The following is a 15,315-nucleotide window of genomic DNA, read 5'->3' as shown; positions in this document are numbered from 1 at the left end:
AGGTGTATAAGTCCTGCTAAGATTTGCTTTCCCAAAATGCAGCACCTCACATTTATCTGAATTAAACTCCACCTGCCACTTCTCAGCCCATTGGCCCATCTGGTCAAGATCCTGTTGTAATCTGAAGTAACCCTCTTCGCTGTCCACTACACCTCCAATTTTGGTATGACCTGTAAACTTACTAACTGTACTTCTTATGCTCGCATCCAAATCATTTATGTAAACGACAAAAAATAGAGGGCCCAGCACCGATCCTTGTGGCACTCCACTGGTCACAGGCCTCCAGTCTGAAAAACAACCCTCCACCACCACCCTCTGCCTTCTACCTTTGAGCTAGTTCTGTATCCAATTGGCTAGTTCTCCCTGTATTCCATGAGATCTGACCTTGCTAATCAGTCTCCCATGGGGAACCTTGTCGAACGCCTTACTGAAGTCCATGTAGATCACATCTACTGCTCTGCCCTCATCAATCTTCTTTGTTACTTCATCAAAAAACTCAATCAACTTTGTGAGACATGATTTCCCACGCACAAAACCATGTTGAGTATCCCAAATCAGTCCTTGCCTTTCCAAATACATGTACACCCTCCGGATTCCCTCCAACAACTTGCCCACCACCGAGGTCAGGCTCACTGGTCTATAGTTCCCTGGCTTGTCCTTACCACCCTTCTTAAACAGTGGCACCATGTTTGCCAATCTCCAGTCTTCCGGCACCTCACCTGTGACTGTCATTGATCCAATTATCTCAGCAAGAGGCCCAGCAATCACTTTGCTCGCTTCCCACAGAGTTCTCGGGTACACCTGATCAGGTCCTGGGGATTTATCCACCTTTTAACCATTTCAAGACATCCAGCACTTTCTCCTCCGTAATCTGGACATTTTGCAAGATGTCACCATCTATTTCCCTACAGTCTACATCTTCCATATCCTTTTCCACAGTAAATACTGATGCAAAGTATTCATTTAATATCTCCCCCATTTTCTGTGGCTCCACACAAAAGTAGCTTTGCTGATCTTTGAGGGGCCCTATTCTCTCCCTAGTTACCCTTTTGTCCTTAATATATTTGTAAAACCCCTTTGAATTCTCCTTAATTCTATTTGCCAAAGCTATCTCATGTCCCCGTTTTGCCCTCCTGATTTCCCTCTTAAGTATACTCCTACTTTCTTTATACTCTTCTAAGGATTCACTCGATCTATCCTGTCTGTACCTGACATATGCTTCCTTTTTCTTAATCAAACCCTCAATTTCTTTAGTCATCCAGCATTCCCTATAGTTACCAGCCTTCCCTTTCACCCTGACAGGGATATACTTTCTCTGGATTCTTGTTATCTCATTTCTGAAGGCTTCCCATTTTCCAGCCGTCCCTTTACCTGCGAACATCTGCCTCCAATCAGCTTTTGAAATTCTTGCCTAATACCGTCAAAATTGGCCTTTCTCCAATTTAGAACTTCAACTTTTAGATCTGGTCTATCCTTTTCCATCACGATTTTAAAACTAATAGAATTATGGTTACTGTCCCCAAAGTGCTCCCCCACTGACACCTCACTCACCTGCCCTTCCTTATTTCCCAAGCATAGGTCAAGTTTTGCACCTTCTCTAGTAGGTACATCCACATACTGAATCAGAAAATTGTCTTGTACAAACTTAAGAAATTCCTCTCCATCGAAACCTTTAACACTATGGCAGTCCCAGTTGATGTTTGGAAAGTTAAAATCCCTTACCATAACCACTCTATTATTCTTACAGATAGCTGAGATATCCTTACAAGTTTGTTTCTCAATTTCCCTCTGACCATTGGGGGGGTCTATAATATAATCCCAATAAGGTAATCATCCCTTTCTTATTTCTCAGTTCCACCCAAATAACTTCCCTGGATGTATTTCCAGGAATATCCTCCCTTTGCACAGCTGTAATGCTATCCCTTATCAAAAATGCCACTCTCCCTTCTCTTTTGCCTCCCTTTCTATCCTTCCTGTAGCATTTGTATCCTGGAACATTCAGCTGCCAGCTCTGCCCATCCCTGAGCCATGTTTCTGTAATTGCTATGATATCCCAGTCCCATGTTCCTAACCATGCCCTGAGTTCATCTGCCTTCCCTGTTAGGCCCCTTGTATTGAAATAAATGCAGTTTAATTTATTAGTCCTACCTTGGCCACACTGCAGAATTCCTGGCCTCTGATCTGCTCTGCTCTTGGAACCACAGTCTTTATATGGCTTGTCCAGTTTAGTTTCTGGTCAATGATAAGACCCAAGAATGTTGATAGTGAAAATTTATTGATGTTAATGCCATTAAACATCAATAGGTGCTGTCTGAATTCTGTTACGAGAGATGATCATTGTGTGTGATGTCTGTGGCATGAATGTTACTTGCTTTGTATCAACCCTAAACTGGATATTGTCCAGATATTTCTGCATATAGACATGGACTGCTTCAGAATCTGAAGAATTGTGAATGATGCTGAACATTGTGTAATCATCAGTGTACGTCCCCACTTTTGGCCTTATGGTGGAGGGAAGGTATTTGATGATGCAGTGCAAATGTTTGAGCTGAAGACACTACTCTCTGAGGAACACTTGCAGTGATGTCCTATAGCTGAGATGACTGAACATTCAATAGCCATGCCATCTTCTTTTCTGCTAGGTATGACTCCAACGAGGAGAGAATTTCTTCCTAGATTTCTAATGATTCTAGTTTTGCTCGTGTCTCTTGATTAGATATTCACTCAAATATGTTGATGTCAAGGACTGTTATTCTTCCCTCACTTCTGGAGTTTAGCCATTTTATCCATGTTTGAACCAGGTCACAGTGATCTCAGGAGCTAGCCACCCCTATGTAACCCAGACTGACTGTCATGGTTAGCACTGCTGCCTCACAGCGCCAGGGACCTGATTCCACCTTCGGGTGACTTTGTGGAGTTGCGCATTCTCCACATCTGCATGGGTTTCATCCGGGTGCTTCAGTTTCCTCCCGTAGTCCAAAGATGTGCAGTTTAGATGACTGGTCATGCTAAGTTGCCCCATAGTGTCCAGGGATGTGCAGGGTAGGTGGGTTAACAATGATAAATGCAACATTATCAGGATGTATTATGTTGTATTACAAAGCTTGTTTTTTTGAGCCAGGCACTAATTAAAAAGATAAATCAAAAAGACAAGTTGAGAAAGGAAACTGATCCTCCCAGTTGCTAAGGAAACTAAAACTGAAATGGAACCAAACAAAGTTGAAGTCATGTAAGAAGGATCCAGAACCATCAAAGCTCAGATAATGATCCTGATGGTGTAGTAGAGGTAGGCTGAAGCACAGAACGCCTCAACCCAGAGTTCGAGCAAGTATGTAGTTGCAGTTGTTCTGTTACTTCAAAGATAATCTTAGATTATCATTTAGACTGTGACCAACAAACTTGAGTAAATTCTGCAAACACATGTACCGTTCTTGATGAAAAATGTGCCCCTGGAACTTGTAGTGGGTTTGCATTGATGTCACTTGTGGATTAGGCTAAATCCTAGAAGAGGAGAAGCTTAAATTTTTCATGAAACATAGAGTTTTGAACGACTTTATGATCAACTTAGTGTGCTGTCAAGCCTGTTCTTAAGACCTGTCTTCATTGTATCGACATTTAAATTGGCATTTATAGTTTATAAACAACTACAAATTGCCTGTTAAAAATTCATGTTGAGCTGCAGTAGATTTTGTTTTAAGAGTACAGTGAATTTAGTGTTTGCTTTGGTTGACTTCTGTATAGTAAAAATTATGGTGTTTGTTCTGTAAAACCTAATGTCTGCATTCTTGCAGTAGAGAACAGGGATTTCAGATTTTTGGAGATGCTTCATTCTTCAGAAATGAATCTTAAAGTATTCCCATTTTTTAACCAGATAACTTCTAATTCTCACAATGTGGGTTATCCTGAAGGTACTTCTCTCTAGCCAAATCTTGGAAAATTGTCCAGCTCTGTTCAAACCCTTGATTTGGTCACTTTGTCTCTCTTTGAAGAGATTTGGTCTCTAAAAAACCAAATGCAAGCTGTGTCCTCATTTTGGATGGGGACACAACAGAAATTTGCTATCTCTCTATCGCAGGCTCTTTGTCACTTTTCTGTAAGACTCTTGCCGACTGAACTTGTAAAGATCATTATCAATGATATTTCGAGGAAAGTTTTAATCTGAACCTGCACTGACTTAACTGTGTACTCTTTCCTTCTCACAGCCCCATGTCCATGACAGTGTGAATCACCTGAACTTTGGATCCAGGCATAAATAATGATCAGCTGTCCTTTAAACTGCTAGCTTCGGATGCTCTAGTGGTGCAGTGGTAGTGTCCCTACCCCTGACCCGAAGGCCTGTGTTCAAGTCTCACTTGCTCCATCTTTGAATAGGTTGATTAGAAAAATAGGCTAATAAAAAAAATTAGACTCACAGCTTGAAGGGCTCTTGGTGCACAGTGGTAGTCTCCCAACCTCTGAGCCAGGAGCCCACCTGCTCCAGAGGCAAAAAATATCTCTGAACATAGTGATTAAAAATATCAAGACTCCTGCTTGGGCTGTTGTGAGACACTGGAAGTGCCCCTATCTCTGAGCAATGATTCCTGGGTTCAAGTCCCACCTGCTTCAGATGTGTGTAATAACTTCTCTAACAGGTTGATCAGAAAGCATGTAGACCCCCAACCTTGTCTTATCTTGAAACTAAGTAGACAGTTTAAAGTTTAACTTTTTACAGAACTTTACCTTCCTCAAGTTTCCCTGGGATATGGAGACTAACTGTGTATTCACTGTCAACACAGCTGCCAAGGTCTTCGCTAGCAGGTGTGAATTTCTTGTACTTCATTCTTAATAGACGTATTCTGAGACTGCCCCTCCCATTCCTTCATTTTAGCTAAGTTAAAGGCATACTCCCAAACTTGAACAATGCTGTGTCCCTTTATAGCAAAAGTGAGCTAGAATAAGGAATAGATAGGTTCTTTATGAACCTTTGGCCCCATGTCGTGGTGGTGTCGTGAGAATATAGGAGTTGATCTTGAATCTGGAAGACTAAATCATTTCAGCTGTTCTCTTTGTTATTTTAAATTTCCATAGGATGTCAGCTGTAATGAGATACAGACATTACCATCTCAGATTGGAAACCTGGAGATTTTAAGGGACCTGAATTTAAGGAGGAATCACTTGGTAACGCTACCAGAAGGTTAGTGTTTTTGCACATTTTAGTAAGATATGCACCTTTTTGTTTTTCCTTTAGTGGGAAACACAAAGCATTTTGATGCTTGGATGCCAAATTAACTTAAAACATTGCAATTTTTAAAAAAAGATTTGTAAAGTGCTTCCCTAATGGCTGAATTGACAGATGTGTATATGTGATATCATACTGAGGTTAGTAGATTAAAATTACCCATAATCCAATTCTTGGTTATTCTGAAGGCAATGAACTTGGCATGAGAGCAACTGTAACTGGCCATGGTGCAGGGTGAGGGTGGGGGTTGTCACTAAGACCACTCAGTTCTCATTCTCAGACCTTGTCCAGCTTCAATCGATTCACGAATGGCCAAAATAGCTGAATCCGAGAGGTGAAGTGGGACGTGTGAAGATATGATGCTCAGATTTTTGCATGATCCTTCCACTGTTTGTGTTGGACCTCCATTTGAACTTATTGGAGATACTTGAAATGAGTGGCTTTGTGGAGGATGCTTCTTCTTCAAATTGAGTAGTCTTGGTGAGCTTTGAGAAGATTTGTAGCTCAGGTTGAGGTTCTGGAAGTAGGTTTATTCGCTGAGCTAGAAGGTTCATTTTCACATGTTTTGTCACCATACTAGGTAACATCTTCAGTGAGCAGTCTTGAGCAAGAGATTCCCATACATTAATGGGGACTTTGAATTTTTTCCGGGGAGGCGTTGAAGCCGTCCTCAAAGTGTTTTCCCATCTGCTGATAACCATTTGCCATGAAAAAGCTTGTAGAGAGCTTGTTCTGTTACTCTTGTGTTCAGTATGCAGCCAAAACTGACTGATGGTAACCAGAGTCTTGATACAGGCAATGTTGTCCTGAGTGGGGACATTGATATTTTAGTACCTATCCTGTTGGTGGATTTTTATGATTTTGCAGAGAAGTCACTGATGATATTTCTCCAGCGATTTATAGTGTTTACTGTACATTGTCCTTATCTCTGATGCAGAAGAGTGAGTAACGCTGTTCCTCTGTAGACCATGAGATTGGTATCTGGTTTGAGCTCTTTGTCATCAAACACACTGTCCCTCAAATGGATGAAAACTGTGCTAGTACACTGGGGGAAATGTTGAATTTTATTGGTGCTTGTTGCCCCAATACCTTCAATGTATAGGAATTAACCTGCATTATCCAGCAGCTCACAGTGGAGCTGGATGATTGGGACCAGTATGTAGCAGGAACATACTGGTAGAGGACCTTTATCATTCAAGTGTTCAACTGCAGTTCCATTCTCTCATGTTTCCTTGAATGCATTGACAACAGCTTGGAGCTCAGCCACTGAATGTATGCGATGCAATATTGAAGCTGCACACAACAATAACAAAGTTAGAGAGATGAATGCATGGATGAAAGACTGTAGAGGAGAATGAGTATTTGTTTATGGGCACTGACACCAATTTTATGGAAAGCAGAACCTGAACCATAATGGGACTGGGGATCTTGCAATCCACATCGCTTGAGAAGTAGGCTTTAAACTAAATAGTGGGGCCAAGGACCCAAATTTGGGAAGTGATGGTGAATCAAAGAGTGCAGAAAAGAGCAATAGAGGAAGTAATTAATGTCGGAGATGATAGACAGTGACAGGAAAGGATAGCAATCTAAGAACAAATCTGCAAATAAGATCAGAGGTTACAAGAATAATCAAAATACAAAACTTAAGGCACTGTATTTGAAAGCACATTACATTTGAAGTAAGGCAGATGAATGAGTACAAATTAGGATAAGTAAGTATGGTCTAGCAACCATTATTGAGATATTAAATGTTTTGAAATGAAAATATTTTTTCACTTAGCCCCAAAGCCCTTTTGGACTGTGGCAACCTTATCTTTACCCCAGTTGGGAAGACAAGTTTGTCCTGTATTAGTAAGTGCAACCAAGTCTCATTATCTTCAACATAAATGTACGTGAACCAGGAAAAAACATTTTTATATAGTATATCATTAAGATTTGGAATGTACTGTGTGGAGTAGATATTGGAGTAGATATAATTGGGCTTTGTAAAGGTTATTTGATCAGCATATGAAAATAATTGAAATAAACAAGGCCAAAGGAGAAGCTTAGGGATTGCTACCGCAGTGAGCCAATCAGTATGTATAACATGGTTTGAAAGACCATCTTCTGTGCTGTAGCCATTTTATGAACTATGGAAGAATAGTTGATAATGGAGAGAGGAATTGTCTGAATAAATCATATTGTTGTCAACCCTTGTGAATCATAGGTTTTGGGAGAATGGATGCAGTGGGTAAAATTCCTTAGAATAGCATTACTTGACAATATCGGTATAAGATACAGAATAACCTCGATTATCCGAATGAGACGAGTGGGGAGTATTTTGCTCAGATAACTGAGAGTTTGGATCATGGATTGTTTGGATAATGGATAGCATTTTTACGGGACGTGAGATTTTGTTCAGATAATCCAAAATTCGGATAATGAACATTTGGATAATTGAGGTTGTTTTGTAGTAAGAAATCCAATAATGAAATCAGAAGAAACCTCTTTCCCTAACAGTTGGTAAGAAAGTGGAATTGGCTACCACAGGGTAACTTTTTTTATCCTTTATATTCTTTCATATGATGTGTATGTTGCTGTATGGTCAATGTTTGTTTCCCTAATTGCTTTGAACTGGGCTTGCTAGGCTGCTTGAGAGGGCAGTTAAAAGTCATTTCTTTTGATTATTACACATTACTTTAGACCTGGCATCTCACACAGGACAGACGAGGTAAGGTTTTCGGATTTAATTCCATTAAGGACATTGATTATTGCACCAGATTCTTTTTTACAACAGTCGATATTGGTTGACATCGTCATTATCACGGAGAACAAATTTCTTTTTCAGATTTTACTAACTGAATTCAAATTTTGCCTTGGTGGAAGTGAATAATGTAGATTTATTAAAGGGTTGTGATTGTAGATCAAGATATAAAAAGGTAGAAAGAGACTGTGTGAAGCATAAACATTAGGCTGGACACTAAAGTCAAAAGTGCATCTATGGCCATCTGAAATAAAAATCAAAGCTGTGGGGAAACTCAGTAGTTTCTGTGGCAAAATAAACTTTTTGTGTTTTGAATCCAATACGATTCAACTTTGACATTGCCTCTGCTTTCCTGTATATATTTGCTGCCAGATCCAAGATTTTCAACCTCTTTTTGTTTTTATACCAGCATGAACTGGTGGGAAGGAATGGCTACCTATATGATATTCTTCTCATGAACTGCTATGTATCCTACATAATAGTTAGTATGCCTAAGTACGACAAGAAGGCAAATGACTTAATTATTATATCTCCAACTTGCAAGAAGTTCAAAATTTTGGTATTTAACAAGTTAAAATCACTGAGATAACTAGCTGTGAAATAATTTATTTATAATAACATACAAGTTATGTACATTAAACTTAGAAAAATTTTAACATAAATTGATTTTGAATTGTGGTGCCAAATGTGGAAAACAAAAGATGATGAGCAAACTTGGAAGCAGGAGAGAGCCTACTTTTAAGCCTGGAAGGTAGCAATAAAGTGTGTGACAAAGATGGCTGATGCGAGAATGAGATCTCGAGCTTAGGAGCTTGTAATGGCTTCTAGAAGTTGCACTTTGATAATTTGACTGTATTTGTATTGTCCGTACAATACATACAGTTGTTTGTCATCCATTAGATACAGAGTTTATATTGCACATTGGCTCATGGATATTGTGTAGTTGAGAATCATGGTTTGCTGCATAGCACGAAAGAGGGTGATCTCTGTGTCAGTAATGTTTGTGAAAAAATGTGTTGGACCATGTCATGGAGTGGGATGAGAAAGTAATTGCTATGATAACTGGAAAATATAAGTCTGAGTTGCTGAGTCTTTTGTTATAATTTTATAATTTATAATTTATAGGCAAATGGGGAAATGCTTATGGCCACTGTAACAAAGACCTTTTTTGAATTTATGCTAAGTTTTGTATATTATAGTAGATAACTAGGAAAATTGGAAAATAATGAACTATGAATAGAAAATGTCGATGTAAAATCTGGCTAAGGAGATATGTTGCTCTACTTCATATCAAAGATAGCACGCATGTCAGGTTCAGTATACACAACAGACCATTGTCATTTCTTGAGCCTTTTTGTAGGCAGATGCCTTAAATTATATTATGCTGGTTCAATTGGAATGACCTATTAGTTAGAGAAAATGTGTTTCAGAGTTTGTGAAATCAATTTGAGCTAAAAAAATTTGCATTTTCCAGTTATTGAAGTTCAGCAAAGTTAAAAAGACACCAAGAATGTTAATAGTAATTTTAAATTTAGTTAATTTATTTTAAATGAGCTGAATTAATTTATTCTTAAGAGTAAACAGTATACCCGGGAAAATTTTAGCCCTAAAGCATCCTTTGAAGTCAGTAGGAGATATGTTTGTCGAATATGGGTTATAAGATGTTTACTTTTAAACATCTTAGAGAGCTTTGCTTTTCGAAGATGAATTTGACACTGCATTCTACCATTCTTAACTGCAATAAAATTTTCAAATGTTGTAGTCACATTGTAATGTTGTCCTGCAGCAGACTTCATTCACAGAGCATCATATCTATTGTATAAATCAATGATTTTGGTTTACTGCTTTGTTAGAGCTTGCAGATTTACCACTCGTGCGATTAGACATCTCCTGTAATAAAGTGACAACAATTCCAGTCTGTTACCGAAACCTACGGCATCTCCAAACAATCATCCTCGACAATAATCCCTTGCAATCTCCACCTGCACAGGTATGACCTCCATGAAAATGATTTGTTTTTATTGTTAATCTTATATTTCAGATTTAACATTTCACTAATTGATTTATAAATCATGAACAATATTTCACTCAAAGTTGGTAAATTAATGAGAACAGCTTTTGTTATTTTATGACACATTGGCAGTTTCAACATATTTGCTAGTATTTTATGGATTCAGATTGGTTTTCTTTAAGTTTTTTCCTTCAGTTCAGAGATGCTTTGGACAGTTAATTGTTAGATTTTTTTCTTGTTACTTTGATATTATATCTGCCAGTGTCACCATGCACAACCGAATGGCTTTTTCCCACCAACAAGTTACCTGCAGTACTTATACCTGTTATCAACCACCACTAACCATTTGTGTCCTCCAGTTAATCAAATTATATGCAGTCCCTGAGAAGGGCAATGCAGATCACTAAAGGGGAGGAAGAAAGCTAAATCAAAATGGAGTTCAAAGAGAGATAAGGCATTCCACCCACTGCAGCATCCACCTTTTTCTAAAAGCATCAAGAGTATTTGTGAACACCACATTATCCCTGTCGAGCAATACCCGGGCAAGAACTTAGCTGCAGAAGTGGGGCAGTTATGACACCCTCCACTGCTTGCTGCCTGAACCTTGCTCTTAAATTGGCCAGACCAATGAAAAGGTTCTCTGACTTGCCCACATACCTCCGCACCAGATGCCCAAAGATCAGGAGCATCAAAGTGCAACCAAAAGCACAATGAAAGATTGTTCAGATAACTTAAAAAAAGGGCTTAAATGCCCACACTCAATATGGTCCACAGACAGCACTACAAAATTGTCGGGTTTCCTTCACTGATAATTATTAATCTGACTATAGTTAGCAATTTGAAAGTCATTTAACAGTGCCCTCTCACTGATTGATTGATTGTTCTTGATTATGTTTGTTGTCTCTTTACTGTCCTTTGAGTCTGTTTTATCAGACTTACAAAAATGCCTGCCTATCTCTTGGCCTTTGGTCAAGGAAACACAGCAAAATGATCATAATCTGCCCTTTTCTAATAATTTCTGATGAACTTGCTATGTATTACTTGCAGCCTTTTTCTTTTCTTCTTGGGGTTCCAACATGTGTAGTTTGTTTTCTCAGTTTTCTTTGCAGCTGCTTTGAGTTTTAAATGCTCTTTTCTGAACAGTTTTTAAGATCATTGTTAATGGTTTGTTTTTCATTCCTTTTGAGTGAAGCTGTATTTACTTTGGATTTGTGTTGTTCTTAGCATCTCTACTGAAATTCAGTATTTAATCCAATGCACTGATTAAAGTTGTGACATTGATGTTTTTCTTTTAGATTTGTATAAAGGGGAAAATCCACATATTCAAATACCTGAATATTGAAGCGTGCAAAAGCGTTCCAGAGCTGCCGGAATATGATAGAACAAGACCAGTTGGATTCAGTTCATGGTTGGTAATGAAATTGACCAGTGTAAACTTTGTTAAATCTAGTATTGACAAAAAATGTTTCAATTGCTTTGGTAATCACAGTTCATCTATCTTATATATCCAGTGTCTTAAATGACCACATGTGCAGGACATGCACCCAGCTGCAGAAGCTAGAGCTCTAGGACTTGAAGCTTGAACTGCAGTTGGAGACACCGTGGTGCATCTGCGAGGCTGAGAGTTACATGGATAGCACATTTAGAGAGATGGTCACACTGCAGCTCAAGTGACTAGAAAAAAGAAGGGAATGGGTGACCAACAGATAGTCCAGAAAGAAAAGGCAGGTAGTGCAGGAGTCGCCTGGAATCTCACACATTAATTTGTATACCAGTTTGGAAGCTGATGAGCATGCTTGTCATGCTTGGAGAAATGCAGTCACAGCCAGGATTCTGGCACCACAAGCCACTTGACTGTACAGGCGGGGAAGGGAGAAACAAAAAGCAATGGTAATAAGGGGTTCTTTAGTCAGGGGAGAAGACAGGCATTTATGTGGCAGAAGATGTTACTCCAGGATGGTGAGTTGTCTCTCTGGTGCCATGGTCAAGGATGTCACTGAACAGCTGCATATTGAAAGGGGAGGATGATGAGTTAGAGGTTGTGATATGTTTTGTTCCCACTGATATGGGCAAAGTGAGGAATGAGGTCTTGCATCAAGAATTCAGGGAGCTAGGCAATGGAAACCTCACTGATTGAAATCTATGGTGCCATGAGCTAGCGAGTTTAGAAATAGGAAAATAGAACAAATGAATGTGTGGCTAAAGAGTTGGTGCACGAGTGAGGGTTTTAGATTTCTGGAATTCTGGGAGTATTTTGGGGAAGATAGGACATGTACAAACGGGACAGTCTGTACCTGAACCACATTTGGACCAACATCCTTGCAGGCGGACTTGCTAGCATTGTTGGGAGGAGTTTAATCGAGTTTGGTATGGGAGAGGGCCACAGAATATCAATTAAAACAGTGATGCATTGTGCTACAGCAACGGCACAAGTCACAGTGAGTCGGTTGAGTGTCAAGAGAGTAAGGCAAGGCTGGATGGTCTTTAATGCTAGGAGTGTATTAGGTATGACTGATGAATGAATTGTGTGGATTGACATGTGAAAGAATGATATTATTGCCATCTCAGAAACTTGGTTGAGGGAAAGACTGGACTGGCAACTTAGCTTTCCAGACTATAGGACCTTTAGGCAAGACAAAGGAGGGTGTAAAAAGGGTGGTAGTGCAGCACTATTAATTAAGGAGTCACTTATTGTAATAAGGAGAGATAATATCTTGGAAGGGTACTCAAATGAGACTTTGTGGGTAGGGTGGCATGGTGGCGCAGTGGTTAGCACTGCTGCCTCACAGCGACAGGAACTCTGGTTCAATTCCAGCCTCGGGCATCTGTTTGTGAAGTTAGCACATTCTCCCCATGTCTGCATGGGTTTCTTCTGGGTGCTCTGATTTCATCCCACAGGCCAAAGATATCACAGGTTAGGTGAATTGGCCTTGGTAAATTGCCCATAATGTTCAGGGATGTGTAGGTTGGGTGCATTAGTCGTGATAAATGTAGAGTAATAGGGTAGGGGAACGGGTCTGGGTGGGATACTCTTCGGAGGTCAGTGTGGACTTGTTGGGCCGAATGGCCTGTTTGTACACTGTGCACATTCTACGATTCTATAAGTTAAGAATGTTAAGGGGATAGCTACTGTACTGGGAGTGTATTATAGGCCCTCAAAGGGTCAGCGGGAAATAGAAGAACAAATATATAGACAGTTTGCAGAGGTGTATCGCATAATCGGGTAATTATACTATCCTGACATAAATTGGGATAGTCATAATATTAAGGGCTTAGAGGGGGCTGATTTCTTGCAATGTATCGAGGGAGATTTTTTTTTGTATCAATATGTAGAAAGCCCAACAAAAGACAGCACAGTGGTGTATTTGGTCCTGGGGAAGGAAACTGTACAAATGTTTGATGTGTCAGTGGGGAAACATTTTAGTAATAGCAACCACAACATGAAACAGTTCAAATTTGTTTTGAGCAAGGAAAAAGATGGCCTGCAAAAGACGGCTTTGATTGGAGGAAGGCAAATAATATTAAAATAAAGCAGGATGTGGCCTCAGTGCCGGGAACAGCTGTTTGCGGGTAAGAATAGAGTGGAGCAATGGGGGGTTTTCACAAAGGAATTGGGGAGATTACATTCTAACAGTACCCTTTACAGGGAAATGTAAGAACAGTAAATTCAGAGAACCTTGGATATCTAGGACAATTCAGGACTGGAAGAGGAAGAAGAGTTGGGCTTTTAGCAGATCCAAACGGAGGAATTCTGCTGTGGCCCTGGAGGAAGTACAGGAGGTAACTTATGAAAGCAATTATAAGACCAAAAAGGGGGCATGAAAAAGGACTTGCAAACAGGATTAGGGAGCATCCTAAGGTCCTTTACAAATACATTAAAGGAAGAGGTTAAACAGGGAATAGGGCCCATTCGGAACCAAGGGGGACAACCTGTGAGTGAAGCACAAGATATTGGAAGGGTGTTGAATGAATACTTCGGTCTTCATGCTGGAAAAGGACAACGTAGGTATGGAACTCAACAAAAGGGACCATGAGGAAATTGCCTGGTTTTACATAGGAAATGGGGACATATTGGAGGCTTTGTTGTGCTTAAAAACAGACCAGTCCCCTGGCTGGATTAATTGCATCCCAGGCTGTTGTGGGAGGCAAGGCAGGAAATTGCAGGGGCTCTGACAGAAATGTTAATTCCTCTCTGGTCACAGGGGAAGTGTCAGAGAACTGGAGGATGGCTAAATGTGGTCCTACCTTTTAAGAAGGGTGGTAGAGATGAACAAGGAAATGACAGACTGGTGAGTTTCACATCAGTGGTAAGGAAACTATTGGAAAAAATTCTTAAGGACCACCTTCATACCTACTTGGAATGGCATCGGTTAATTAGGGATAGTCAACATGGTTTTGTCAGAGGTCATGCCTAACAAGTTTGTTAAAATTTTTTTGAAAATGTGATCAAGTGTGTGGATGAGGGAAGTTCAGCTGATGTAGTTTATATGAATTTTAGCAAAGCTTTTGACAAGGTCCCGCATGGGAGATGGATTGAGATGGTTAAAGCACGTGGAATTGAGGGAAACCTCACGAGATAAATCAGAAACTGGCTTAGCAATAGGACACAAAAGGTAGTGGAAGAAGGCCGTCTGAGTGACTGCAGGCTGATGTCCAGTACTTTAGAAGAAGAAATGAGATGCTCCTCTAAGACCCTAGGTAGCTTAGAGGAGCAGTGGGATCTTGGGGTAATTATTCACAGATCCCTGAAGTTGCCAGAGCACTTGAATAGAGTCACTGAAAAGCATAGCCGGTCAAGCAGCATCCGAGGAACAGGAGAGTCGATGATTCGAGCACAAGCTCTTTATTGGGAATATGGTGGGTGGGGAGGTGAAGGCAAGGGGGCTGAGAGATAAATGAGAGGAGGGGTGGAGCTGGAGGCAAGGTAACTGGGAATGTGATAAGTGAATGAAGGTGGAGGGTGATGGTGATAAGTCGGAGGGTGGAGTGGATAGGTGAGAAGGAAGAAATCGACATTGATTCCGTGTGGTTAGAGGGTCCCACGGCAGAAGATGAGCTGTCGGGTGGCTTGGATATGGCGGTGGAGGCAGCCCAGGACTTGCATGTCCTTGGCTGAATGGGACTTTGATGAACATTTCTGAGAATATCTCTGGAATATATGCACCCATAAGACCCCACCACACTGTGGCCGAACACTTCAACTCTCCTCCCACTCTGCCAAGGACATGCAAGTCCTGGGCCGCCTCCACCGCCAAATCCTAGCCACCTGACAACTAGACGAAGAATACCTCAGCATCCTCTGAGACCCTGTAACCACACGGAATCAATGTCGATTTCACCAGC

At 40.3% G+C, this 15,315-nt stretch overlaps 1 protein-coding gene across 8 annotated transcripts in view; it reads left to right on the top strand.

Annotated features, from left to right (window-relative positions):
* The window catches only part of lrch3 (leucine-rich repeats and calponin homology (CH) domain containing 3), a 188,148-nt gene that overhangs the window by 100,388 nt on the left and 72,445 nt on the right, over nt 1–15,315 (top strand). For all 8 annotated transcript variants that reach the window (XM_043702401.1, XM_043702399.1, XM_043702400.1 and 5 more), the window contains exons 4-6: nt 5,068–5,173; nt 9,815–9,951; nt 11,268–11,380. In XM_043702401.1, the coding sequence (XP_043558336.1) occupies nt 5,068–5,173; nt 9,815–9,951; nt 11,268–11,380 (356 nt within the window). The remainder of the gene's footprint in view (nt 1–5,067; nt 5,174–9,814; nt 9,952–11,267; nt 11,381–15,315) is intronic.

The sequence above is a fragment of the Chiloscyllium plagiosum genome, chromosome 13 (assembly GCF_004010195.1).
Source record: "Chiloscyllium plagiosum isolate BGI_BamShark_2017 chromosome 13, ASM401019v2, whole genome shotgun sequence".
Lineage (NCBI taxonomy): Eukaryota > Metazoa > Chordata > Chondrichthyes > Orectolobiformes > Hemiscylliidae > Chiloscyllium > Chiloscyllium plagiosum.
Note: the sequence above shows the minus strand (reverse complement) of the source record. Positions and strands in the feature narration are given on the sequence as shown.